The sequence below is a fragment of the Protopterus annectens genome, chromosome 1.part0, assembly GCF_019279795.1.
Source record: "Protopterus annectens isolate FY-2018-M chromosome 1.part0, PAN1.0, whole genome shotgun sequence".
Lineage (NCBI taxonomy): Eukaryota > Metazoa > Chordata > Ceratodontiformes > Protopteridae > Protopterus > Protopterus annectens.
This window is the reverse complement of record NC_056725.1, coordinates 971,420,340-971,448,307: the sequence shown is the minus strand read 5'-3', so window position 1 is coordinate 971,448,307 and position 27,968 is coordinate 971,420,340. Positions and strand designations below refer to the sequence as shown.

Sequence of the window (27,968 nt, the reverse complement as noted above, 5' to 3'; positions counted from 1 at the left end):
TTTTCTGGTCATTTCAAATCCTACCTCCCTTGCTTCCCTCCATAAGGGAAAATAAAATAATGAAGCACACTGCAGTGTGTTCATTTAAGCGACAAATTAATTATATGCTTGCATGCAAAATCATGTTTGCATTTACTTAATCTCATATAGTACTGGACTAAAACTCGAAAGTGAGCCTTGGCATAGTTTGTAGTGCATGACTACTAGCTAGCTTAAATCCAGTTTTGAGATACTAATTCTTGCCAGTGCCTAACAGGACACATAATTTAGTGCTCTGTCAGCAGACAAATATGGTTCTTATCTAATATAGCACTGTAGAAAATGCATACTTTTGTGCAAGCTCCCACATTTACTTTTGTAAGATAGCTCGTCCACCATTTACATGGAAATAGAGACCTTGCTCATTCACGTTCCCCTACTGTATTTATCTGAAGAATGTATCAGCATCTCTGATTTGGCATACTGCCATAATTCCTGTAGCAACTAAACAGCATGCCTAATCAGCAGATTAGGGCATTATGTGCAGCTGGGATTAGTCCTGTGTCTGTCAGACAAAATCTCTGTTCACAAACAGTTGGCCTTAATATTGTAGGATGACTCAAAGTGAAGATGCAACTGTAAGTGAAACATGGCTGAGTTCCTTACAAAACATTAAATTACATTTCCCAGGCATCATGTTTGGCTTTTAAATTATTACAGATCTAATACTGGATGATATATGTACTATTAACTGTTTCCATTATGTGCTAAATCTTCTTTTACTACTGAATGTATAATTAAACTGTAAATATTGTAGTCTGAGCATTGAACTGGATATTACAATGGTGTTTACAAACATTTTACCAAAAGTCATGTAATACATATTGCATTTTGACTGAGTAGATATATCTGAGCTAGCAGGTGTTTTACAAGGGAGACCTAAGATAATATTTATACTAACCAGTAAAAATTTGGCAGCGTTAGTGGGAAAACTGTCCTCCTCATCGCTTAAACATATCTTGAGACTCTACTAGAACAGTCAAGCCTCAGGCTGATATGGTATCTGCTTGTCATCAGATCTAAATTGTTGCACCACTGAGAGTACAGTGATGGCCGTTCCCATGCTGCACTGCTGCATAATTATTAAAATATGAAATCATGTGTCTTAGGTGGGAATAGATCCCATAGTCCTTCTGGTTTTCCATCATCAAATTGAATCTCCCTTCCATACTTTCAGATTTAGAGCTACAAGCTGACAAGGCGACACTTTTGATATTAGACTTTAACTACTGGCTGAAAACACCATGTAGTCTGTAATTTATTATTTATTTTATTTTACATTTGTTGACTGGGATTGTCCGACTGAGCTGAAGAGCCCTTTTCAGCGGAGGCCCGGGGAGAAAAGCTCCAACATATTATAGTTTTCATTATAAATTAGCATTAAACAGCAATGTTACAGGATTATTACAAGGCATTAAGTATCAATACAATGATATACAGTGTCAATAATCAGGAGTATAACAAAGCTCTTTCAAGATGTATAAAAAGAAATATGTCATTAAGATGAATATAGTTTTTGGGGTAAGTGATTACAAAAACATAATGCTGCTTGTGTTCCTGAAGGGTGTTGTCCAGTTTTCTGTGTGGGTTTGACATGCAGTGTGTGGTTTAAATTTCTTGAAAGTGAACAATGTTATAAATGAAATGTAACTATATGAATAAAAATATATGAATATATATGAATATAAATAAATGAAAATATAAATGAAAATGTGACTCACACCTTTGCTTTCATGTAGCTTACCTGTATTTGTTGTAATAAACCTTTCAGTTGTACCAAAAACTCCTTGGCTTCCTTTGCTTTATCTGACACTCCACCTAGGGCCTGTGACAAGTGTGCCTGCAGAAACATTAAAATTCAAAATGGTTAAAATCCAAGATGATTCCAGGTGTTAAGATAAAGAATGGTCAGATAATATTTTGGTTGATTTTTATTTGAAATTTCTGCAGTCATGGGGACCTTACAAAAACAATCTTGCTTAAATGTGTTTCTAAAAGAGTAAGAGGAAAAAGTAGCATTTAAAAGGTTAAAATGATACATTGAGAAAGCTAGATGCATGTTAAGGCATATAAAAGAAAATGTAACCATAAAATAGGATGCATCAACTAAAGATGATTTGCACAGCTAAGTCATACCCAATCAAATGTGTCAACATCGCTATACAACAGAACATAACATTTAGCATGAAGGAAACAGGGTCAAATTACAGAGAGGGTCTTACTTCCCCAAAAGACAGAAGTAGATGCAAGACTAGCATCTTGTTATAATGATGTTAGAACCAGGTTGAAGCAAACCTTACACCAAAGGCTGATGCAGCCTCATGTGCTATGAAGGAGTTTGCATTGTGGTATATAAGCCACAGCTGTGCTATCATAGAACAGCAGTTTGCAGCAGAACCAAACTGTTCCATTCCATATGTTTGAAAGCCTGACTAATATTAGGCCAGCCATGGTTACTGTAACATATAATACAAAGACATTTCTGATTATTCTAACTATAGAGAGTAAAAATCAGTGAGAGGGTACAGACATTTCTATTTATTACCACTTTGTACACATTCTCAGTCAACGTTTCTCTGCATCATTCAAATACAAAGAAGAAAAAGATTTAATACAAAAGTTTAATAAATACTACAATGAAAAATATATTAATATTGCCCCCCCTCCCCCCGGGAGACCAATAATTAGTGGATGTCAAAGTATTTTGGAAAATATTGGACGTATAATAAATAGTCATTTAATAAAATTTGCTCAGAAATTGGGATCTTATGTTCAAGACTACAGCTTGGGTCCACTCTTATTCGGCATTTACTTCTCAGATGTGAAAGCAAACATGCGAGGATTATGGCTGACAAAGTTTGCAGATGACTGCAAACTGGGTGCCATAGTTGATTCACCTGCTGACACACACATCCAGGTCTCACTGAACTGACAACTGGTGGTGCCGAATGGCTCGGAATCATCAAACTTAAACTAAAAAATGTAAAGTCATCCCCTTTTGGAAAAAAAAAATTACAAATTATCACGAAATAACAATAAGACCTGAAAAATAAAGAAGTAATCAGAGACCTGGACCTAGTCGTGAGTGACCTCTCCTCTCCTTTTAACAACTATGTTGCCAAAGTGGAAAGACATTCTACCTTGCCCATCTCATCTCATCATGATTCATTCTCATCCAGATCAGAGGTCATCATTGTTATATATTCCTCCTCAGGCCCGCTCCCAAATATAAATTTGGGATGTATCTGTATCTCACATGCACCAACAACAAGACCCAACTGGAACCTCAAGAAGAGGATCATAGGTCTCAAACAATGCTCAAACATCAGCTAGATTAATCCAGCAGAGCTCTATTCAGTAGCATGTACCCTCCATACTGACAGGGCAGAGGTGATTTAGGTGATTTGTGCCTAACATATAGGGCAGGAATTGATGACCAAAATCCAACCATCCAATCCAAAAAAATCAAAACAAAAGAACCGAGCTAAAGATTGAATAGAAATAATAACACAAGGATATGAAGGATGATAACAGAGATATAGTCACATGCCAGAGGGATACCACATATAGCACAAATCCATAAAAGAGGCGAGAAAAAGGCAAAAAAATCGCAGAAAAATGAGAAAATCTGGGCATGGATGAGTAGGCGCAACTATATAGTGTGGGGTATGGCGTAAGCCACATCTGTTAGCTAGGCTTATGCCCCCAGAGAGCCTAGTGGCCTACTATGAAACTATGAAACTATGAAATAAAAGATGCAGCACGGAAAGATGATTATTACTGGGTAGTAATCGATGTGAAGTCATTATACACCAGTATTGACTGTGCTGCGGGTTTAGAAGTATTGGACTATTTTATTTAGGTTTAGGACCTACTTCAACATATATTTCTGTGATGGTCTATTTTTGTTTGGTTAACAATTTCTTTGTTTTTGACAGAAAAACATGGAGAGTGAGTTTCCCCCCTCTTATGCTAATTTGGTAATGGATTTGTTTGAAATCAAGTACTGATATAGCCATATGTTTTTCACAGACATGTAGTGTTACAGACATGTTACATAGGTGATTTATTACTCACAAGTAAAGGTGATTTTTTTTATATTTTGTTGATGTTTTAAATAGTATTCCAATAATAGATTTAATTTATCATTGTTATACTCTTTTAATAAAGGTAGTATTAATTTTTGGACTTGGAATTGTTTGGCTGCAAGGATAAGAAAATAATTATAAAATTATAGAGGAAATGTACAGATGCGTATACTTTTTTTACATGGGGAGAGCCATCACCCCAAATATATGATAACTACTTTGACCTTATGGGAATTTTCTCAGAGCATAGAAGAATTATAGTATTTGGTCAGATTTTTTGGGTGAATTCACATTTTAATAAACCTATTTAAGGAAAAATGATATAATTTGGATGACATCTATTATCATGCTGGTGTTACCAATAGAGATGATATGTTAAAGAAAAAAATAGAAAATTTATAATTTAAATGTAATATGAATAGAAAAAAAGATTTATATTTAGCAGTGCAATATAATACATGTTCCGAGGATTTGTTTGGGATTGTCAAGAAATCTTGGTCCATCCTTTAGTGAAATAAAATATTACGAAACTAATTCCCATTAAAAGTTATAGCCTCTTACTCCAGTGGTAGTAATTTACAGAAATCGATGGGCAGAAGCACTGCAGAAGAAACAGTGGCTCGAGCAGTATGTGTAAATTTATGTCACAAGATGATTATACAAATATTAATGGCAATCAAGTTAGCTTATGTAAAGTTGTAGTAGTAAAAATGTAGTGTATGTAATACAATGCCAATGTGGATTATGTTATTTTGGTGAAACAAGAAGTAATTTTTCTACAAGATTAAAAGAGTATCACAGGAATATTAAAAGTAAAACATTAAATAGTGTGCTGGCTAACCATTTTTCAGTTTGTTGTAATAGAGATTATAATAGGAATTGTGTCCTATCATAAAAATGTGAAATGCATTGATGGAGATATAAAAAATGTTTTGCACTATAGAGAAAAGTGTTTCACTTTGCAGTCCATTACTTTGCACCCTGCTGTGTTGAATAATGAACTAAACAGGTATGCTGTAATTTAATTACTAATTTGTGTGGGTGTTTTAACTGGTTGTTTTAAAACTGAGGGTGGGGTTTCTTGTTTTAAGTTTGACTTGTACTCTTATTTTTTTACTTCCTTTGAAAGCATTTTATGCCGAGACCCTTGAAGGGGACTTCATTAGTAAAAAAATAAAAAACTTTATTTGTGTGTATACCTTAGCAAAATAAATCAGTACTGGAGTTTTAGGTGCCTTAATAAAAGAAATCTGCATAACAGTTTTAGGGGCTGTAATTAAAAGAAGTCTGTACTACAGTTTTAAATGCTGTCCAAATTTTAAACAAACTGAATTTTAGAAACAACTCAAATACTTTCTATAACCTACATTCTTGTAAATCTTTTTCATATTTTGTCCTTATAAATACAAAATTATGCAATAAATTATGCAATAAAGGCTCATTACTATTCAAAAACGAGCACCCTGATTGGATAGCCCAACTGGCATGCCTGTTGCAAATCGAGCATATACCAATAGAAAACAGTCCATCCACTGAAGGACCACAAAGTGGCCAGACATTTTACTGGTATATGCTGAGGAACAGAGCAAAATATGAGAAAAGTCAGGTACGTTCTGCAAAAGTAAAGAAATATTTTCTTTGTATTTTTGCTGCATCTATTGTAAAATCTCTAATTTTTTATCATTAAAAAAGTAACAAACAAATGAACAACAATAGTGATTCTTTTCCCCATTCCTCTGCCTGCCTTGCACTGATGAACTATGTAAGCATGTGGATGTAACTCACACGAGCATGTTCAGTACAGCAGCATACACAAGATAATGCTTAAGGAGATGGAAGTGCCATTAGAGAAATAAACTATTTAAGAAAGCTAAGTCATTTCTTTCTTAAATAATATAATTGTATAATACATACATACATACATACATACAAATATTTCAAGCATGAGCATTAATGCTATTCTAACCTGCCAATTTACCAAAGCAGTTGTTCCCATAATAAATGCCCAGGCAGTTCTTAAAAATATCTAAACTAGTTCCTGCTTTAATGTAATTTGGTAGTGGTAGTCTATTCCATACTCTCTCTAAGAACCAATTAATACACTTCCCATTCCTATAGAATCGTCTACATAGATTGCCTGATGATTCTCTATTAGTTTCTGATGACCCCAAACATTCCCAGAGGTAGTTGTCTTGAAATGCCTTATATACCTGAATAAGGTCTCCTCTTAAATATCTATATGAGACACTGTAAAAGTTTGAATACCTTAGTCTTTCATAATAACTTACATTTTCATATCCATGAATGCCCTCAGTATATTTATACTGTACTCTTTCCAGTTTATTCATGCTTGTTTTCTATATTGTTATTCCATACTCAAGTCTGGGTCTAATGTAACTAACAAACAATGACTTCATCGTTTATGATATCTTACACTTAATAAATCATTTTATACAACCTATAGTTCTATGACTATTATTAAGCAATTGGTTGATATGATTAGAAAAACTCAAAACTGGATCTACCCTTTATACACAGGTCATCAAATGAGTCTACAGTTTCAATCACTGTGTGCTGTATTAAATATTCATCTTTCAGTTTATGTCTCCCAAATGCCATATGCTTAGTTTTTGATGGACTTATCAGCATATTATTCTCCTGTGCCCAAATGGTGAATTTAGTCATGTTCTTTTGCTGATGTGCCCTATCTGGAACACATGCAATCAGTTTACCCAATTTCAGGTCATCTACATACAGACTGTAGAACACTTCAGATGAAAAAGATCTGAAAGATAAATCTATCTATCTTGATAACTTGGTCTATCTCTGAGTCAAAGGTCCCCTCTATCTGGAAAGAGTTGTACACCCTACCTATGTATAAAGGATGTAACTCCACAGAAATCTCTAAGTTTAGGCCCATTGCAATCCTATCCTCATTCTCTAAAGTACTTGAAAAAAGCATACATAAGCAAGTCATACAATACCTACTACTGAAAAACCTGCTCACATCCACACAACATGGCTGTTGCCTCAAACGTAGTGCTAACACCGCCCTCATATATTTCCTTAACACTATTTCTCTTGGCAGAGATAATACTCGTCTCTTGTCTTTTCTTAGACCTTTCAGAAGCCTTTGACACTGTGTCTCACTCACTTCTTTTGACTAAACTGACAAACCTTAACTTCTCCACTTCTACCGTTGCCTGCTTTTCTAGCTATCTTACAGATTGAATGCAATCAGTGAGATGGCTTTCTGCTCTCTCCCCTTCTCTCCCAGTAAAAATATGTCCCCCCCAAGGCTCTATTCTTGGCCCATTACTTTTCAATATCTTCACTAATTTACTCTATATATCATGCCCTCAGTCAAGCCTGGTACAATATGAACATGACTCTATAGTCATCACAATCGCTGACACCCCTTATGAACTCATCTCTACCACTCAGACATCCTTTAAATCAGTCAAAACCTGGCTCACTAATAATCTGCTTATTCTGACCCCCCCTCCAAAAAAAAAATTCCTACTCTTCTTACCTTAAAATCTTAACCACCCTAAACCTACCTTTTCAATACTGTCTCTCAACAATACTCCTATCAAAGTTGAATCCAACGCAAAACTCTTAGGTGTCATCACAGACGATCAACTTAAATTCGACTTACACGTTAATAACTGTATCCAAAAGACTCATCCAAAACTGGGCCTTTTATATAGAAATAAAAAATTTCTCACTAACAAAGCAAAAGTAACCCTCTCTCATGCTTAACTCCTCCCGAGTCTTCTGTATAGCTCTCAAATCCTTACAAATCTCATCTCCTTTCTCCTACCAAGCTTGAATCAACCTACAACAAAGTAGCCAGATTTGCAGCACATCAAACGTACAAATCCCATCACTGTCTCTCTCTGAAACACCTAAAATGGCTTGAACTACCCCACCAGCTCTTCTTCTCTCAGCTCCAAATTATTCATTCCATTCTATATCAACATTTCTACTGCCCCAGCTTAGTTCCTCTTATCTCTCATTATTCCCCCACTAGATCTTTATGCAGCTCAGACCAAGACCTTCTACAGATCTATAAACCCAAGATCATAATAGGATGTAACCTCTATAGCTACCATCCTACCATTTTTTGGAATAAGCTGCCTTTTGAAATTAGGTCCCTCAATCAACTTAAACATTTCAAAGAGGCCACCAAGGAATACCTAAAAAGCAACTGGCCCTCTCACTGTACTCTCCTCTCTTAATCTTCCATACTATCCTGCCTAACCTGTCCTCTATGCTGTTTTGCTTTACTAACCTCTTCCTGTCTCCACCTTTAGTTCTTCCTAGCCTTCCTTACCTATATGATCTCTGGTGTCTTTACCATGAACTGCAACCACCTCACTCCACTATTAATAAGTCACATCTCTCATCTCTCTCCCTCAAACTTGATGTATAACAACAGCAAATGTTACCATTTTTCTTGTATACCTTCTAGATTGATAAAATGGTATATATATATATATATATATATATATATATATGTATATATATATATATATATATATATATATATATATATATATATATATATATATGTATATATATATATATATATATATATATGGGTCCCCTTTACATGGTCGACATTTCACAATGTCGACATTCATATGGCCGAGACCATATGATCGACATTTGAAATGTCGACCATGGAGAACTGGCATCTCTGTACAGTAAGGAATGGAAAGATTTCCATTTTCGCACTGTAGAGCAATCTCGGAATTGGTATACTAAAGTTATGGGGGGGTGCAGGGGGGTGTGCTCCCCTGCTAGCATTGTTAAAGTTTGTTTTTTTTTGTCTGCTTGTATGTTCGACATTTCAAATGTTGATCATATGGTCTCGGCCATATGGATTTCGACATTGTGAAATGTCGATCATATCAAGTAGACCCAGATATATATATATATATATATATATATATATATATATATATATATATATATATATAGCTTCTTAATATACTTCTTTATACTTCTATTGTAATTTTTTTACTTGAATCACTCTGTTAATGGCTTATCCATAACCTTTATTGTAATGGTTGTGGAGCTTTTCTCCCCGGACCTCCTCTGAAAAAGGGCTACTCACCTCAGTCAGACTATCCCAGTCAACAAATGTAAAATAAATAAATAAATCAATACAATAAATAAAATCTAAACAAGTATGGGTTTAGGACATAACCTGTGGGACACCCTGACTGTAACCAAAAATGTCACCTGTTCAACTGCTGTATGATACTTGTCATGTCTTATCTGTATGCCATCTTATCAAGAGTACATCAATGCCTTGTTGTTCTAACTTATTTATGGGAGGGTGGCCTAATGGTTAAGGTGTTTGCCTTACAAACACAAGGTGCAGGGTTTGAGTCTCACAAGGGATAACTGGCTAGGCTTAAAATGGCTCGCAAGGGCAGTTAGCTTAGTATGAACCTATGAATCTATGATCAGTGTTTTGTATATGACCCTGTCAAATACAGAAGTTAAATCTGTATAAATTACATCATAGCACAATTTTTCATTCATAGCTATTGTATTGATATAGAACATCATGTTACAGTTGGTGATAGATCTATTTTCAACATAGGCATGCTGATATATGGGTCTAAGTCCCAACCTTTCCAATTCTGACAATAACTTATCCAATTTTACCTTCTGCATTATTTTTTCATAACACGAAAGTATATTTAAGGGCCTGTATGCCTCTGAGTTGTCCTACTACCCTTTCCTTAAAGACAGGTTTAATAAGTGCATCTCTTCAATCTTGAGGAATCTCCCCATATTTATATGACCTAATAAATAATAGATGTAATGGTACTGTGAGTTATAGCTGAAGTGTACTCAGGTCATTATTACAAATTCTGTCTCCTTTCTGTGCTTTGTTTGGATCAAGTTTGTATAGTTCTTTTTCAATATAATCTAATTTGATTTCAATATCTGTCACTTGAACAACTTATCACCCACTATGTGGAGCTAAACTGTTTTGCATACGATTTTGTAAATAATCTGTTGTGAAAATAAATTTTAGAATCTACACACAACTTATCAGTTTGCATGTCTTTACTCCTTCCACATTTTATGTATCTATAAAATAGTTTCCTATTATGCTCAATATCTTTATATACATTTTCTTCAAATTTTTTCTTGATCTTGTCTCACACTATGCTTAATTTATTTGCCCAACTTGTGTATTACAGTTTTCAAAGTTGTAGTTCAACCTCTTTTCCATTTCATATATTGTTTTGTCTCTTACCTTCACCAAGCATCTCATTCTTATGGAAATATATCATCCTGATGTTGTGTGCCTAAATCTTGATGTTAAACTTTTTTTTTTTTTTTTTACATTCAAATAATTTCTCTTTCAATATTTTCCACTTGCCTTCTGCAATTTTTCCACTGAATGCATCACTCCAATTAGATTTACATAGTGACTATTATGCTGTTATTAATCTTATGTGCATTGGTTTAGATTTCAGTTTGGCAGAATTATCTAGTAACAAATTAACCTTTATAACCCCATGATCACTGAACATCAACAGTAGTAAAATTTCACATGAAGGAACACAATGTCTAGTATGTTCTGTTCCTTGGTAGTATTTTTTTTAACAATCTGAAGCAACTGTTGCTCTTGAATTTATTTTGTAAATAATTTCCTTACCAATGTTGTTAAACCAATATTATTCCAGTCTGTTTCTGGCAAATTTAAGGCCCCACTAAGGTGTCACTATTATTCTTCCCTCCTGTATTTCATGCAAGAAATGTATGAATTCTTCTAGGTCATCAGCACTTGACCCGGCGCACTATACACTGCAATAATTGTCTTATGTCCCAGGGTTGTCTTTATTGTCATAGTTACACAATCTATAGCATTAATGTTAGCACCGAACATGTAATGATCATGGTCTCATAACTATAATCTCTATCATAACACCTCCACCATTTTTTATTTGTTAGAATTCCTGTTATAGTAAAAACATTTATACTCTGACAGAACTGGTTTCCAGTCATTGTTCTTTAACCAGGTTTCACAAACAATAACAGCATCAATCTTGTGGGAATGTAGCAAATTTTCCAATAAAAAACTTTATTATTAATCCTCCTAGGATTAACAAGCATCAGAGGTACATCCAATGTTGCTATCTGTGAACTGATAGATTTTCGACCTGGCAAAATTCCTGCCTAATGCTTGTCAAATATTGTGAAATATTTGCTGCAAAAGTTATCTTTCCTGATCTTGACAACTATACGTCATCCTCTCTGAATACATGTGCTCAGAATTAGGCTTGGATGCTCTACACGTTTCTATTTTTTAAAACAGGACATTTTTTTTCATGTAGGTATTTACCTCAAAAGTCTTTTCATTCACAATGACACAATTCTCCTATAGATATATATATATATATATATATATATATATATATATATATATATATATATATATATATATGTATATATAAAACCTGTGAAAATTAAGTCGTTAACACCTGTACAAGCTATGCTATCTAAGAGGGCTGTAAGTCCTCTAACAGTCTGAGAGCCCTTGTGGATGAGAATATTTGTACCGACATGAATAAAAACAGATCCATACTTCCTTACAAGGCATTCTAATGCCTGTCTCAGATCCTCTAGTTTTGTTCTTGGCAAGTATAACACTGTTCGATGTTCATTATCTTCTCTGCAAATGTAAATATTAGTTCCTCTAATAACTGAATCTCCAGTTACAAGAATATCTTTTCTGACCAGATCTCAATAATCTTGAACTTCTAATTCAGTAATATCTTCTTTATCACTTGTTGCAAAGGAATGATCTTCATCACCATTAGTCTCATTAATCACACTATTTTCATTGGGTTCAGGCACCTAGGCAGCGAGACATTTCCCTGTGATACATTTGAATAGGGACACGTGGCTAAAGTGACATTCAGCTGCAGAGAAATATGGCTGTTTGCAAATTCCGTCTGGGCAAAGAGAAGCACACTGCCATGCTCACAGCTTTAATAACCAAATGCATGGTGCCAGAAGAAGTAATGAATGTTGTGCTTAGTGTACAGTACATACTTATGTAACTACAACATGTAGAAGTGTGCTACACATGGAGAAAATCCTTTATGCTACTGTAGTCACATTTGTGATCCAGTATGCATTTTAGGTAACATTCCCTAGGCACTATGAAGGGGTTAGTGGACGTCACATTTGTGATCCAGTATGCATGTTAGGTAACATTCCCTAGGCACTATGAAGGGGTTAGTGGACCACATACACTAATTATAACGACACTACCCATTATCCACTGCATTGTTACTGCCATGGACATGCCCGCTGCCCAGCCTGCTGTTGATGCCCTCCATACTGTCTGCTGTCTCATGTTGCCTAGGGAGCCACAGAAATTATTCACCCCAATGCATTTGGTTATTGAAGTTGTGGGCCTGTCACTATTCTTGTCTCTTTGGCAGCAGGGAATTTGCAACAGCCATATTTCTCTGCAGCTGAGTATCACTTCAGCCATGTGTCCCCAAGCAAATGTACCACAGGGGAATGTCTCTCAGCCTAGGTGCCTGAACCCGTTTTCATTGCTAATTACATCTGCAAGAATACAGTTTGCATCCAGCTTGCTTTGTACACCCACTGCTCAAGCCATGTTGTTAATGTCTGTCTCTCTCCTCTTTTTCTTACTGTAATGTTCTTCAACCCTTCCACATTTAGTTTTGATTTCTTCCTTTTCACCTGCCCCTTCCATCTTTTCTCTGCCTTTTCTTTTGGAAAAAAAATATGTATTTTTCTGCAGAGTGGAGGTTTTCTGATAGAAAAATGTTATCATCCCTTGAAAGTTAATTGTGTTACATAAGAAAGCAGAGTTCTTTTTAATATGTATTCACTTTGCTTTTCAGGCATTTATCGGTTTCTTTCTTTTCTTTTTTATTTGTTGTGAACTTCTTCCCTTCTTTCTTTTTTACTTCCTTCTGTATGCTCTGAATCCTCGGATTGCTGAATATTTGTATCCACAATTCCAGAGTTACCAGTGGCATTATCTTGTTTCATGGGGGTTGAGTGATCTTTACAGACAACAGATGCATCATTTCCTAATTGTGTTCTATGTGCTCTTTGCCCAACATTATTTATGTCATCAGTCCAGTCATTAACATATGTAACCACAGTTCTCCAAGCTGTGCCAATTGCAGAAGTGCAATCATCATCAGTAAGTCTAGATTTAATTCTAATTATGGTAAGCAAATCATCCAACGTTTGACATGAGGAACACAGAATACCAGTGCTATCAAGTGTTACCTTTAAAAACACATTTATTTATTTTACATTTGTTGACCAGGATAGTCCGACTGGATACATGTCCACTTTAAGCGGAGGCCCAGGGAGAAAAGCTCCACACTATAATGTGATATATACAATACAACAGACAGCCAATTTATAGAATACAAGACTCACACATATTTATCCATATTTTTTAAATCAGAAAATAGCACTATATAAGTGTAGGACAGAATACAGAAGAAAGAATTATAAAACTCTTACCGTTAAAAGTTAGGTGGGAAAGAGCAGGTCAAGAGGTAAAAGGTAAGTGGTGGCAAGAAGATGTGAGGGGAAGGGGGCTTGATAGGAAAATAGGGAGGGAGGAAGAGATGAATAGTAAGCTGATAAGGGGATGGTGATAGAGGTGTAAAGAGACAAGATGTGCTCTAGGTTAAGGGGGGAGGTTACAGGGGCAAGTAGTGAGGTGGATAAGGTAGTGTTTAAGAGAGATTTTGAAAGTAGGAGTTTGGGATAGGCTTCTTAGAGTCAATACACTGTACAAGATGCTTGTGCTTTAACAAATCATTAATGACATACTCATTTAAGGAATCCATATTCAGCTGCAAATAAAAAAATTCTAAAATAATAGAATAATCAAAATCACTTACCACAAAATTCAAAGAAAACTTAAATCAACTTCTAAAAGGAAAGTCACACATACAATATACAACTAAATATTACGTTAAGTACAGTAAAGTTGTTGCTCTGACCGTACAAGTTGTGAAAGTCACACAAAAGCTGGAATTCCTTTACATCACACATAATTGAGGACAGTAACTTCTGTTCACTAGTGCTCACAGCCACACCTCTTATTTTACAGTAAAGATTAACAAGTCACAAACCAAGATATGATTGTTTAGATAAGTTCTGGATTGTTCTCTCTGCAGTCTGTGTAAAGTTATAGCTGACTAGGCTGCTTTGGATGGCTAAGGTATGCCTGTCTAAAACCTATCCCTTTCTAACAACAAACAATGAAAAGTAAAGGTAATTTTTTTTTATTTAAATCAAAGTAAATCTTCTTGTCTACAAGCTATCTTCCTACAAACAGTGAAAAAAAAATAAAACATAAATTCAAATTAAAAAAAAATTTCTTACCAGGCAACTGCATAGTCAATCACAAAACAAGACAGGATTGTTTAGATAAGGATTTACCCATAGCTGCCTTTGTTTATTCACACGTGCTTCACCCTCATGATCAAACCACATGAACTGCGGGTAAATCCTGATATGCCCACAAACAATCATGGACTATTGCTAAAATATACCTAAGCAATTTGAAACGTAGAATTGCATTGCAGTTCACAGTGTATTTGAACCTCATTTTACAAATAGCGAACAGAAAGCACATCTGTTTTTTTTTTCCTAATTTTTGTCATCCTTTAAACAAATGGACATAACTTTGACATGTCTTGAAATTCTTGCCCTTCGACATGTGACACACACTCTGTGAGATGTCATCTGGTTAACTCTTCCATTGTCATTACAGAATACTGTTTAGAAGGGTGACTTTGTATACCGAGTCTAGGATAAGAATTAAGGAAAAAATACACACTGGCAATGGGACAGTTCATGAAGTGGGATGCCAAAAGTGGTACGACACAAACTTAGGCCACAAGTGTTGAAAACATATCATGTTATGGTCATTGGTTAAAGGTCTCAGAAAATAATATAACTCAGTATCTTACATCATTCATGCATACTGATTATAAGTTTGCCACATCATCACATTTTAATCCCTATTTTTAGCATGCAATTTACATGGGGCAGCTAAAGGATTAAGAAACTAATATTGCATAATTCTGCTGAAGTAACTGTACAAAACTAGTACTTAGTCATGACCCATTTAGATAGTCGACATGATGAAGCACTTTGGCAAATTATGCAGTGATGACCAGGGCATGGCCATTTCTTTTAAGTAAAAACTAAGAAAATCAGGAAACACAGACGTGCTTGCAGGTCACCATTTGTAAAAATGCAAACTACACTTAAGGACAGCAGATGTCTAATTTGTGAGGAATAGACATGCAGCCTGACTTACAGCTCTAGATATACTAAAAGAAATGCATTTTTAACAATGTTCCCAAAATCTGGCTGATAGAATAACTGTTGTGTGCCTCAATACATGTTTGTTGAGTGTTTTTAAAATTTTTTCATGCTCCATTAATTTACATTGATTTTTCGCAGTACACTGAAAACAGGAAGACAATTAACAGAAATGGAAACATGAAAAATGAGCCAGAAATGGCAGAAAAATGCCCTTGCCTGCAAAAAAAAGTCCTAAAATTGAATCAGTCTTCAACATACTCACCATCAGAATATGAATTTCTCAGAGACGACTGACAGAATAATACATAACACAATAAATGTTATTTTTTAAAAAAGGCTAAAAGCATTGCTGAATTACTTTATCAGTGTTGCAAGTTTAAAGTGTTTACTAAAAAAGTGTAACACTGCCTCATTATATTAGTATATAAACTTTTAACTACAAAAATAAAAAAGTTAAATGCAGAAAAACTCACCCAGCTTAGCTACATTTAGTGCCAAAATGGACATTACATGACTTCTGGCTCACAGTGTTATTTAATTACTGAAACAATAAGACTGCCTGTGTGCTCTAGCCCACTTTTAATGAAGAAAAAGCATGAATACGGCCTACTGTGCCCTAACATTCACAGATCTCCTAACTCCGTGCTTTTAAATAACCTTATTATTAATCTAGTCATATAGTTCAGCCATTTTAACCCTTCCTCAAACCTTTCAACACTCAGCCTGCTAGGAGCAGTGATACAGTGGAACCGCTGTTCTTACTGTCTTCTGCCTAATCTAAGCCTAAAATCTGTTTCCAGGAATTACATTTGTTGTTAACACAGTCTAACGTATTGATAGCAGTTTAAATAACTAAATAATGCGATTCTATAGTGCATAGATTGTCTCCTATGGAGAAGTAGGCATCACAAGGCAAGTCTCTTTCCATGCTGTAAATGTAGATGCCTAAAGTACACACTTTCATGGCCTTAGCCTTCATCTTGACCTGCTTTTTGATTACCACACCAGGGCTTTAGTTTGCAACATGACCTGCTTTAGGATTGCCACATCAGGGCTTTTGTTTGCACTTTGACCTACTTTGGAATTACCACATCAGGGCTTAACTTCGCAGCAGCATGACCTGCTTTCGGATTTCTACATCAGGCCTGTAGTTTGTAGTATAGCCTGCTTTGGGATTACCACATCATGGCATTAGATTGCAGCATGACCTACTTTGGGATTACCACATCAGGGCTTTAGTTTGCAGCATGACCTGCTTTGGGATTAACACATCAGATCTTAAGTATGTAGCATGACCTACCTTGGGATTACTACAGCAGGGCTTTAGCTTGCAGCATGACCTACTTTGGAATTACCACATCAGATCTTAAGTATGAAGCATGACCTACTTTGGGATTACCACATTATTTATGGTTTTAGTTTTCAGCATGACCTGCTCTGGGATTACCACACTAAAACTATAATTAGCACAGAAGAACTAACACCTCTTGCAGCTCAGCTGTAGCTAATTGCCAGAAGTTCTCTTCATGTGAGCTATACTCCAACCACCCAGGTGCTGTGTAGTCAACTGACTGTCTCCATTTCAGATGCAAGCTGAAATTTACACCATCTATACTCTCCTCACCCCAATCATTCTATAGTAAGCTTTACATTTATACTTCTTTAATAGTTAACCCTATCAGCTTTAACCCCACTATACAACAACAGTCAAATCTAATCAACCAGTACTTCTTAGCATCAACTTCATCTCAGGCATAACTGTAGTAAAGATAACTATCCTAGCAAAGCTTAACGTTTTTGCAGTCCTTTATTTAGATTCCTCCACTACCATATGGCGGTCTATTCACCTACAGCCATTGATATGCACAGGTTGTCTAAACTATGGTAAACTGAGTCACTGTGAAAGTAAAAAATGAGACAAAAAGAGCTTGAAATATTACTCCAAGCAATTCCTGATAAAATAATCAAGTATTAAATATCTAAGTTAAACTACGCAGTTCAAGGACTAGGGTTTTAGTTAGTTTGCATAGTGAGAAGAATCTTGTCTTTATTGTGGATCATGGCATTTTCTAACTGGCTAGTTGCATGGTTTTATTTTGTCTTATTTTTTTAATTTACTTATTTATATATTTATTTTAGAAATAACACCTTTCATTCTATGGGTAGTTTCAGCTAGTTAGTAATGCTTTTAGTGAGGTTGAGTGTGTATTTCATGTGTATGAAATCATGAATGCTCATGTATATAGGGGCACAAGTGTGAGTGTGTGTGTGTGTGTGTGTGTGTGTGTGTGTGTGTGTGTGTGTGTGTGTGTGTGTGTGTGTGTGTGTGTTTGTGTGGCCATATTGTTTTGCACTACCTTACAACGTGGGTCATGGATGAAAAGGATCCACAAAGGGCCAGTCTGCTTATCTGACTAACAAATAAATGAAAAACACTAGGCGCACAGACAAGGACACAGATTTGCTTATATCAGCAACTGAGGCATAAAAAAAGCTGCCAGAGTCACAAGCCTCTGCCATCATTTATAAACCTGTCATATTATTTATATCACAGGCCTGCTTGACTCTCTGCATCAGTAATGAAGACCTGTGATACACATATATTACGTATCCGATAGAAGAGACTGAGAGCGGTGGAACTGGGCTGCAGTGAAAAGAGCAGTACCAGTGGTACCAGCTGTGCAGATCAGAACATGATATGGTTCTCTGAGTTCTGTTTAATCACAGCAAGCTCTGCAAGACCATTTCATAGGTTCATGGCTGTATACTAGGCTAACAACCACTAGGACCCTTATAAGCCTAGCTATTCAACCCAAATGTGACCCCCAAACTTGAGTTATACAGGAGGTGATTTACTGATTGCCTCTGTCTATCAGAGACATAGCAGCTGGACCAGGGGTGAAATTCTCATTGCCCATCCATTGGGCCATGTTGCACTTAAGTATTGTTAGAGAGGAACTCTGCTTCACATGGATGGGGAACCTGTTCCAGAGAATGGGAAATCTCTGAGGAATAGATCTGTCTCCAACATGCCCAATTTATGCTGCAAGAAAAATGTAGGTCTTTTAGTCTTGTAGTTCAAAAGGTTTATTAAAATAGCGTCCAGGGATGCCTTGTATGCCAGGCATAAATCAGATGTCAGAAGTCTGTATGATATGGAGTAAAGGGATAGGACTTTGAGGCAATCGGTGTAGGGCATTGTGTTTATTCTTTGAATTCTTTTTGTACACCTGCTGCATGTACCTAATCAGGTAAATAGCAAGGCATTATACTCTGTAATGGCTCTAATGGGGGCCAAGTGGTACAATGACCACTCTGGACCTAGATGCCATGCCCTTGCTTACAAGTTGAGAAACATTGTAGGATTTTCTTACTACCTTGAACACATGCTGCTCAAAGGCTAGGTTACTATCTATATCAGCTTCCAGATCCCTGACTGTGAATCAACTTTTAAGGGTATTTTATTGAGGATGCAGTTACCCAGGGTGGCCGATTTCTGAAAAAGTACAATAATTTATTTCTTGATGGCTTTGGTACCAAGTGTTTGTCTGTGTTAGACATTCCTGAAGCATATTCTCAACTTGGGGGAGAGGGGAATTCAATGATTGCTCCCAGTTTGCAATCATCTGTGAACTTGTTTAGCCAGAGGCTTTTGACATTGGATTTCACATCTGAGAAGTAGATGACAAAGAGGACTAGGTCTAGTGCAGACCAGTGGGAGAACCCACTAGTGATGGCCTCCTTGTGAAGGTTGTCTCACTGATTCTAACCTCCTGGGTCCTATCAGTGAGCCGGTTAGCTATCCAGTGTGTTATGAAGGGGTTTATACCTAGTTCCATAACTATGTTGAAAATGCCTGAGTGGGGTATTGCATGAAATACTTCAACAGATCTAGGTAGATAGTTTGCACCATTTTCCCCTCATCCATTGCCTTTGTGACCTTTTCAAAGAACCCCACCAGATTCAGTAAGCATGTCCTTCCTTTGAGAAAGCCAAACTGGGATGGATCGAGTGTCTGGAGCTCTCCTATGTTCTTTTTGATAATTTTCATGATAATGCTTTCCATTGCTTTGCAAATAAGACTAGCCAGACTAATGGGTCTGTAGTTTCCAGGATCTGTTGAAGGTTATCCTTTATGAAGGGGGGTAACCATCTCAGTCTTCCATCCACACAGCTAAAAGCCCATTTTAAGACTACAGTTAAATAATGATGCCAGGGGTCCTGATAAGTCATATTTTTGACTGTTCATGAGGTATTCTGGAACTTCATCAGTATCCACTGAGTACGTGTTCTTTGCTTTAGCAAATGCAGCCAGTACATGCTCCCCTAGTTAAAATTGGAGGGATTATGTTTGAGTGTAATTTTTAGGGGAAGGTTGCAGGTGAGAGGGTGGTAAAGTTGGAAATGAATTTGTCCACTAACAGGTTCGCTATATTGCCAGGCTTAGTGAATGTGGCACTATTAACAACTAGTTCAGCACATTGCTGTGTTCTACCCTTGAGGTTTTTGAGACAGCTGAAGCAACCCTTATGGTTATCTTTCACCTGGGAGGTTATCTTAAACTCAAAGTTGGCTTTGTTTGATCTAATTAGCCCTCTTAGTTGCCTATTTAGTTTGATGAGAGAGTTGTTATCTTTATGGGAATTGCACTTCCTAATTTTTGACAATTTTTTTTCCTTTTGTTGTAGTTCCTATTAAATTTGAGATGCCGCCAGGATGGTTTGTTTCTGGGTCTAGTCCTGAGCTTACTTCTGGTAGCAACAGCAGCCTTAATGTAGTCATTGACATGGTTGTACAGATTTTCTCAGAGGAATTCAGCATAGGCTGCTGTGTTCTTGGGGTTTGGAGGGGAATTTAATTTTGACAAACTATCCCTTAATAAAAAGTAATCTTCCTTGGAATAGTTCCTGTTACTAGCTTTAATGGGATTATGGAGTTGATTTTGAATTCAATGAAGGCAGCTTCATGGTCAGATAAGACACTGTGTAGAAGCCTCTAGTGGGTGTATTCAATATTTGGTCTTTACAAAGTCCAAGAATCTCTGTGCCTATAGATTTGTGGTCATGTACGATTCCCATTCTATAGCAGGGTAATTAAATTCTTCCATGAGTATGGTATTAGGTTGGATGGTAAGTGTCTACAGTACGCATTGTGAGCTTCTTGGAATACTGAGGATGGCCTGTAGCTGGATAGGATATGGTACAGGAGTTTGTCTGTAGTGATCTGCACGTGGAGGAACTCCAGCTTGTCATCCTGTTTATGCATCCTAGAGGTCTTCTTGTTATTAATGTGTATTAAGACACCTACACCTTTAGCCCTTGTTTGTGCAGCTACTGGTCCAAAAGGATGGATGGCACTGATACCTTGCTCTGCTGGCAAATTCTTTACCACATTAAACCATGTCTCAGTAACTCCACAGATGTCTGTATTCTTGAGTGTGAGGAGGGCTTGGTGGGAGTGTAGTTATTTTATTTAGGCTCCAGGCATTGAGCAGTAAATCCTTGAGGCTTAGATGAGTTGATTTTACTATGTTGGCAGGGTTATCAATTTCGCATTGCCAAAAAAGACACTATTTGTAGGGATGACCCTACCACTGCAGATGTTAGTATAAGGTATATTGTTCTGAATTTACACTGGTCTCTGAGGAGCACAGTGTGAGAATAATTTAAAAACCATTACAATATGGTGTAAGCGTGATAGCTGCACTGATATTCCACAGTGGCATTGTTCAGTGTTAGGATACCTAAATGTAAAAGGTATGAGGTTATAGACATCGCCCAGAAAATGCCGGGTATAAAGCTTCCTGCTTTAATAAGACACATTGTAATCCATGTTACTAGATATTATGAAATATAGGAATGCGAAACATAAACATATTTATTGTTAACATATGATTTCTGGCAGTTCAGTACAGAAGAATAAGGCAATAATCTGCTAATACGTTTCATCATGAAGTCCTGGGATTGATTCACTCAGTCTCTACTGTCCACTATGTGACCATATCCAAGTCATCTAACTACACAGTGCTCTCAGGACATCCCTGAAAGCAATGCACTTGTGATTAGTGGTCTATCCAACTAACACATAAAAAGTAAAAATGTGCTTTTTTATGATAACGTATTTGAACATTCAGATTTACTAGCTCAAAAGTGAGATATTTGACTTCTTGTAGAGAATCATTGCAAAGCAAACTACACACTTTCTTTGGTTGGTTGTAAACCTTGGACCCTTCTGCCTAATAGGATGACTATATTTCTATGTGCTTTTTCCCTGTTAGAAACATCATATGCTGCAGTGAAAACCACTGTCTAGCTCTCTTGGCAGTGTATATGCTCTCTTTTTCTTAACTTATTATAGCTGAGTGATGTCGCTGGGTGTTTTTGCACTTACATCCTACTGATTCCTACATGCATAAAATATTGCTTGTTCATATTTGCATTAATAATTTCAAAACCATGTTACATACAAAGTATTAAAATATTTCATCCTGAAGGTTACACAATGGTAAACACAACAGCATTAATATTTGACTTCTGTCTAATGCAGGTAAAAAGATATTACCTGTTGTTCATATAGTATTTATTTATATGGTCATAAATGTCATATTTTACTAAATATATCAACAACCAATCAGCATAGACAGAACTGTTTAGCCTATATGGAAGTCATCAGTTGGATGAATAAACTACTGCTAACTATATATATATATATATATATATATATATATATATATATATATATATATATATATATATCTGGGAGTTGTATGGTTGCTGAGATATTGTAAGTTGTTTATAAAATATTACAAACTTAATAATTACTTTGACTTATAAAATCCAGTTTAAGACATGGAACCTACAGAATACTATCACTATAAAAACAGATTGTGCTGAATAGTTTGACATTTACACTTCATTAGTAACCCCTGCGGTTCCAGATATATGAACATCTGTTTGAAATCTGAGGATATAATTTGATTCTATCAAAAAGTTTAGGCTCCGCCCATTGGAAGTTACAATGCAAACTCACAGAGCTCCATTGGTGAGAATGCATTAATGGGAACTTAGAAAAAAAGTGCAAGCATAAGTGACAAAGTGCAGATACCTGGTTGGGGCAACCTTAATTGTCCCACCTACCCCTTCCACTGCCCACCATAAGCTATGTGACCTTATATATTCACAATGGCCACACCCTTCTGACTGTCATACAATTAGCCTGCTACAAAAACCTTTGTCCTTATCAACTGCTGACTCCTCGTTCTCTCTGTCTCTTTTGAACATTGTTGTTGGTGACACATGCATCATCTGGTCCCAAGACTTCCTGTCAAACAGATTCTTCACATTCTTCCCTCTCTCAGCCCACACCCCTTTCAATGGGGTACCCCATGGTCCTATCCTAGTACTTCTTCTCTTCTCTATTTTTATTAACAAACTCCCTCATGACCTTCCTACTCTACAGCTCATCCCCTCCGTTGATGACATGGTGCTCTTTAGGTTCAGCAGCAACCACTCTACAGTCAAACCACAACTACAAAAAGACCTTAACCCCTCAATCCTTAGGTCATTAATCACAAACTAACACTTAATCCTACAAAAACAAAAGGCATGCTATTTGGCATCACCTAAAAACTTAAAAAAAAATCACCAAATCCACTCAATATTGCCACCCTTTGTGGCATACCAATAAAAAACAACTACTTCAACTGCTTCAGTTTTTGGCTAGACCAACCACTAACATTCAATAGCCATCTAGAAAAATTGAGGGCAAAAAGACACTTCTCTTCTATGCCAGGAAAATCTTACGCTACCTATCCAAACCACTCAGGATAGCTACAGGTAAAGGAGCCCTTCTGGCCCAGCTCAACCATGGGCTACCTATAATAGCCTCATCATACTACAAACTTTTGAAAACAAAATCTGTGGCTTCATCACTAACTCACCCTCTCGTGAGCATCACTGCCTCACCCTCAAAAAATCCAAATGTCTCTCGGTGCAGCAAAAGATAGACCTACTACTAGGCTCTTTCATCTTCATGCTTCTTCAGCCTAGCTCATTCCCACCACCAGTTGCCAAACGTTATACTAAATAGACGCACACTACATCCTCAGATGCTTCTCCCAAACAACTCCCCTACAGCATTGCCACAAACTAGGCTGCACTACACCAATCACACTTTCTCTGTCCTTGGTCCTGAAATATGGGAGTCCCTCACCAAACCTGTAAAGGAACTAGAATCCCCACCTTCAGAGATGAACTTAAAAGCATTCCTTCACACCATATCAAACTGCACTTGCCACACAGCAGGCCACATCACATAAGGGCCTCTCACACTCTAGCCTCACTCTCTTTAACTATTAACATCTCCTAACTCACCTGGGATCCCCTGCCCTGACTCTCATTATCCCACAGCGCTTACACCATGGTGTAAACATAAAATATAATCATTTGAATTGTAACATTTGCTTTTCTCTCATAATTGTTGCTACATCCATTAACAGCTACTGAACACTTTTTGTTATATGTTGTTACTTTCTTTTTTTTTTTTTTGAGTTCATAAGTAAAAACTCCCTACTGCTGGAGGCTCAAAAATGAGCATGTGGGGTATTTAAACTGTGGATACAAGCATCTCAAGATTCTGACAGTCTATATTGTGGTCTTTGATAATATATTATAATAGTAAACTTAATAAAAACATCAATAACTGGTAAAAAAACATAGCATACCTTCAGGGATCATCTAGCAAGTTTATTTAAACTGCTGCTGAAGACATAGCTGCCTGAATCTGCAAGTGAATGAAATCAAATTAAAATAAAAGTACATTAAAGAGGCTTTCTTCCCCACTGTATGTAAAGCTAGCGATTATAAATGTCCATAAATCAAGAGACAAAAAAAAAAACAAAAAAACAAAATCAAATGCAGACCAATATCAATAGCAAAGATCCTGGATAATGTACTGCATTTTGACTACACTGACTGCATCACACAGTTTGACAATTATTGGTCCACTTCAGCTTATTAAATTGTGTATTTTAACTAGTTTACTACAGCCAATTTTACCATTTGGTAAACTGCCTTAATACATTTAATTCATGGGCATTTTTAAGCTCTTTTTTTTCCAGAGTGACACTCCCAATGTGGATACTCTGCTCCTATACCGCCACTCCCTAAATATACTCCCTATGAATCACACCAATTTGGAGAAATGGGAATTATTTTTTTTCTCAGAATTAGTACAATCTTGAAGGTAGTATACTTAGAGAACAGGGATGTGCTGCAATACAGGAGATACCCTGCAAAAGCATGTTAAAAATACTGTTACCCGGCTTATTTACCTCTGTGATCAGCAAGAAGAGTGGGCTAGGATTTTCAGCAGGTCAGGTTTTGATGAGTTTGGCTTCAATAAAACCAACTAGACCCCCACATTTTCAGACACATAGCATGAATTTTGACCCAGATGATATTGAATATGTATGCCATGACAACTGTTTACTATCAAAAGCTGGAACCAAGATTGTGGGAGTGTTCAGATTTCTGAACTGGAATATCGGAAATCATATCAACAAACAAAAAAAAAAGATGGAAGGAAGTATTTCAAAAAAGTCGACATCTCAGAAATGTCAACTTTACCGAAAATACCACACTTCCGGTCAACAGCAAACAACTTTCCCCTGTGCTTCCCCCACACCCCCTACTACTTATATAAACAAACTCCGAGATCGCACTACAGTGAGGGAAAGGGTACATTTCCCGATCCCCAATATAGTGCAATCTACATTCAAAATGCTGAAATTCACAAAAGCGAATGCACACTAGCATTCCTTGTTGTGAATTTCAATATTTTTTTTTCATTACGTCCAAATGTGGAACTGAGTGTTCAGACTTATGAAATTCAAATGAAGTCTGATCACCCTTTTCATAGTAAACCCATGACAACTTATAAACAAAATGTTCAGTAACCTGAGTACAGGAAACAGGCTTGTTAGAGTATACTAACACTGCAATACAGCATAAGGGTGGAGCAAGTGACTGCAACAGAGCATAAGGGTGGAGCTACTGACACTGCAAAACAGCATAGAGGTGGAGCTACTGACACTGCAACACAGCATAGAGGTGGAGTTACTGCACTGCAACACAGCTTAACTGTAGAGCTGCACTCGTGAGTAAGCAATCCTTTGTATAAGACATTAAACTGAGGTACATTCTGCATGAGATGGTGATAGCTAAGATGAAATAACACAGCATGTATAGTAACAAGTTGTGGAAGTTCCTAATGCCCTGGTCTAATGTTCCTTACCAGGTTTCCCTGAGAAGAGGCCACTGGTCTAGTGGGACTAATCAGGACAACATAAAAAAATAAATGCATTTCTAGATTTAGCAAATGATTTTGGCACACTCCTCCTGTGCTACTAAGCAATCTGGTAAGTAAAATAATTTGCTTTCCACATCTTGGAGGGTACTGGGACAACAGAGCTCAAATCACAAAGTGAGACAACTAGCAAAAGGACCTCAAAGACATGTCCTTGGTCCCTTCCTAGTCTATATTTTTTAATGATGTGCAGTAAAAAGTGTGTCACTATTCAGCAAGCAGATGACACAGAACTCAGCTATCATGCTGACAATGTAGGAGAACTAAAGAATAAACTGAAAAATGGAATCTTAACTTCATCCTTTTGCCTAGAACAAAGCAACCTGCAGTTCAGACCCCCAAAAATACATTTAATGCTATTTGGCCGTCAGTACCGTCAAAGACAGCCTGGATCTCTTACATATGTCACAGCAGGGGGTGGCAAGATAAAAATTGTTCATATTATTGAGTATTCTGGGGTAATTATCAATTAGAATCCAATTTTTAAAAAATATTCCTTAACAATCACTTTTACAATAAACAAGAATTTGTGACCTATTCAAATTCAAACTAGTAGACCACAAGCTAAAATTAGAAAAAATGAGAAATTTGCAGGCAGAACTTCAAATTTTTTGTAGATTTGTTATTTTTAAAGGCATCACTGAAGGATTTACTGGATTTGTATCTCCTCACAGCCAGATTTCCAGTTCAATAAAGGACAGGTCCCTATTATTTCATCAAAATTTCACATCATCTAACAGCATTTTGTCCAGCATTTTGTCAAACAAGCCTTTCATTGAACCATTCTGACTGAGATCACATTACAGTGTGGATCAGGAATTTGCCCCTTCCCCACTGTTGTTCAATCCTGGAATTGGTATATATAATTAGCTGGGGGTGTGGTGGCACAGCCCCCCAAATGAGGGAGGGGTTCAAAGAACTTCATTTCTGATGATGTGCATGTTTGATAAAATAATATAGATGCCAAAGGACACATCACTATCATTTCTAAAATCATAGACACTGGACACATGAATAATAATGTGCAGTTAATACCTGGATTTATAAAACTATATGGAGATGTGTCTCCTCAGTTTAAAAACCTTCCAAAGTGGTTTTGTCAAACAAGAGAAATTCTGTCAGAGGAAGATTTAAGATAAAAAAGTATAAAATCTGAGAACAAGGCCTGCATCCGGTAATCTGGATTACCACCACGTTGGCAACTACTCAGCTGCAATGAATTAAATAAACTTAACAACTTTGCTCAAAAGTAAGAATGTTCAAAATGTGGTGTACATATGTATATCTATACAATAAAAAAATAATAATCCATCAAATTATCCTGAAGAAGAGAACAATAAAATATTACTCTTCTATATCTTATCCTGCTATACTCATACTTTTTTCCGTTGACCTCCCTATTCTTGCACTCCACTTTCTTCCTGATGTTTTCTATAAACATTCTGTTCAAATAGCCACATTTTTACAGTGCTTTTTTTCTCCCCACTGCGTGCTAGCCATCAGTCTTCTATAATATTACTGGCCAATTCTGTCCCTTTAGGTGGTAGTCGATAGAAGCTATTATCCAGACAACCAGCAGGGTTTTCTTCTCTCCTCAATCCCTATCCTGGTGGCTGACTGCCTACGTAAGCTTGCAGGTGCCAGGGCCTGCAGTGCCTTGTCCTCTCTATGTGTACATTCCCAGATGCCCTCCATCAAGGCTAACACATACACATGATTCAAAAGAGCCACGTCCACATCCCCAGGCCATACACTGCATAACATTCACCTCTGTCTATCTCTAGTAACTGGCAATGGAGTGGGATGGGCACCTCCCTCCTCTCAGAATGGCCGACTCTGCATCAGTTACTTATTTCCTCCTTCACTTGTTGGCTTCTTAGTAGTTCAAGGCTATCCCTCCGTGCCATGGGACCCACCTTAAATATCTCAAAACCACATTTTCAAGTCAGTGCTAGGAAGTTAAGACAGCAAACATGATTCCTCATAAGGCTACTGCTTTACATTATAGTGATTAGCTTCAACTAAATTACACTTTAAAACATTATAGTATATAAAACTACATGCATATACACATAGCACACACACACACACACA

The 27,968-nt window shown here is 36.6% G+C and overlaps 1 protein-coding gene across 2 annotated transcripts in view; it reads right to left on the bottom strand.

Moving 5' to 3' along the window:
* Positions 1-27,968, bottom strand: part of TRIM67 (tripartite motif containing 67) — a 965,652-nt gene that overhangs the window by 660,180 nt on the left and 277,504 nt on the right. For both annotated transcript variants that reach the window (XM_044064611.1, XM_044064621.1), the window contains exon 2: positions 1,784-1,879. In XM_044064611.1, the coding sequence (XP_043920546.1) occupies positions 1,784-1,879 (96 nt within the window). The remainder of the gene's footprint in view (positions 1-1,783; positions 1,880-27,968) is intronic.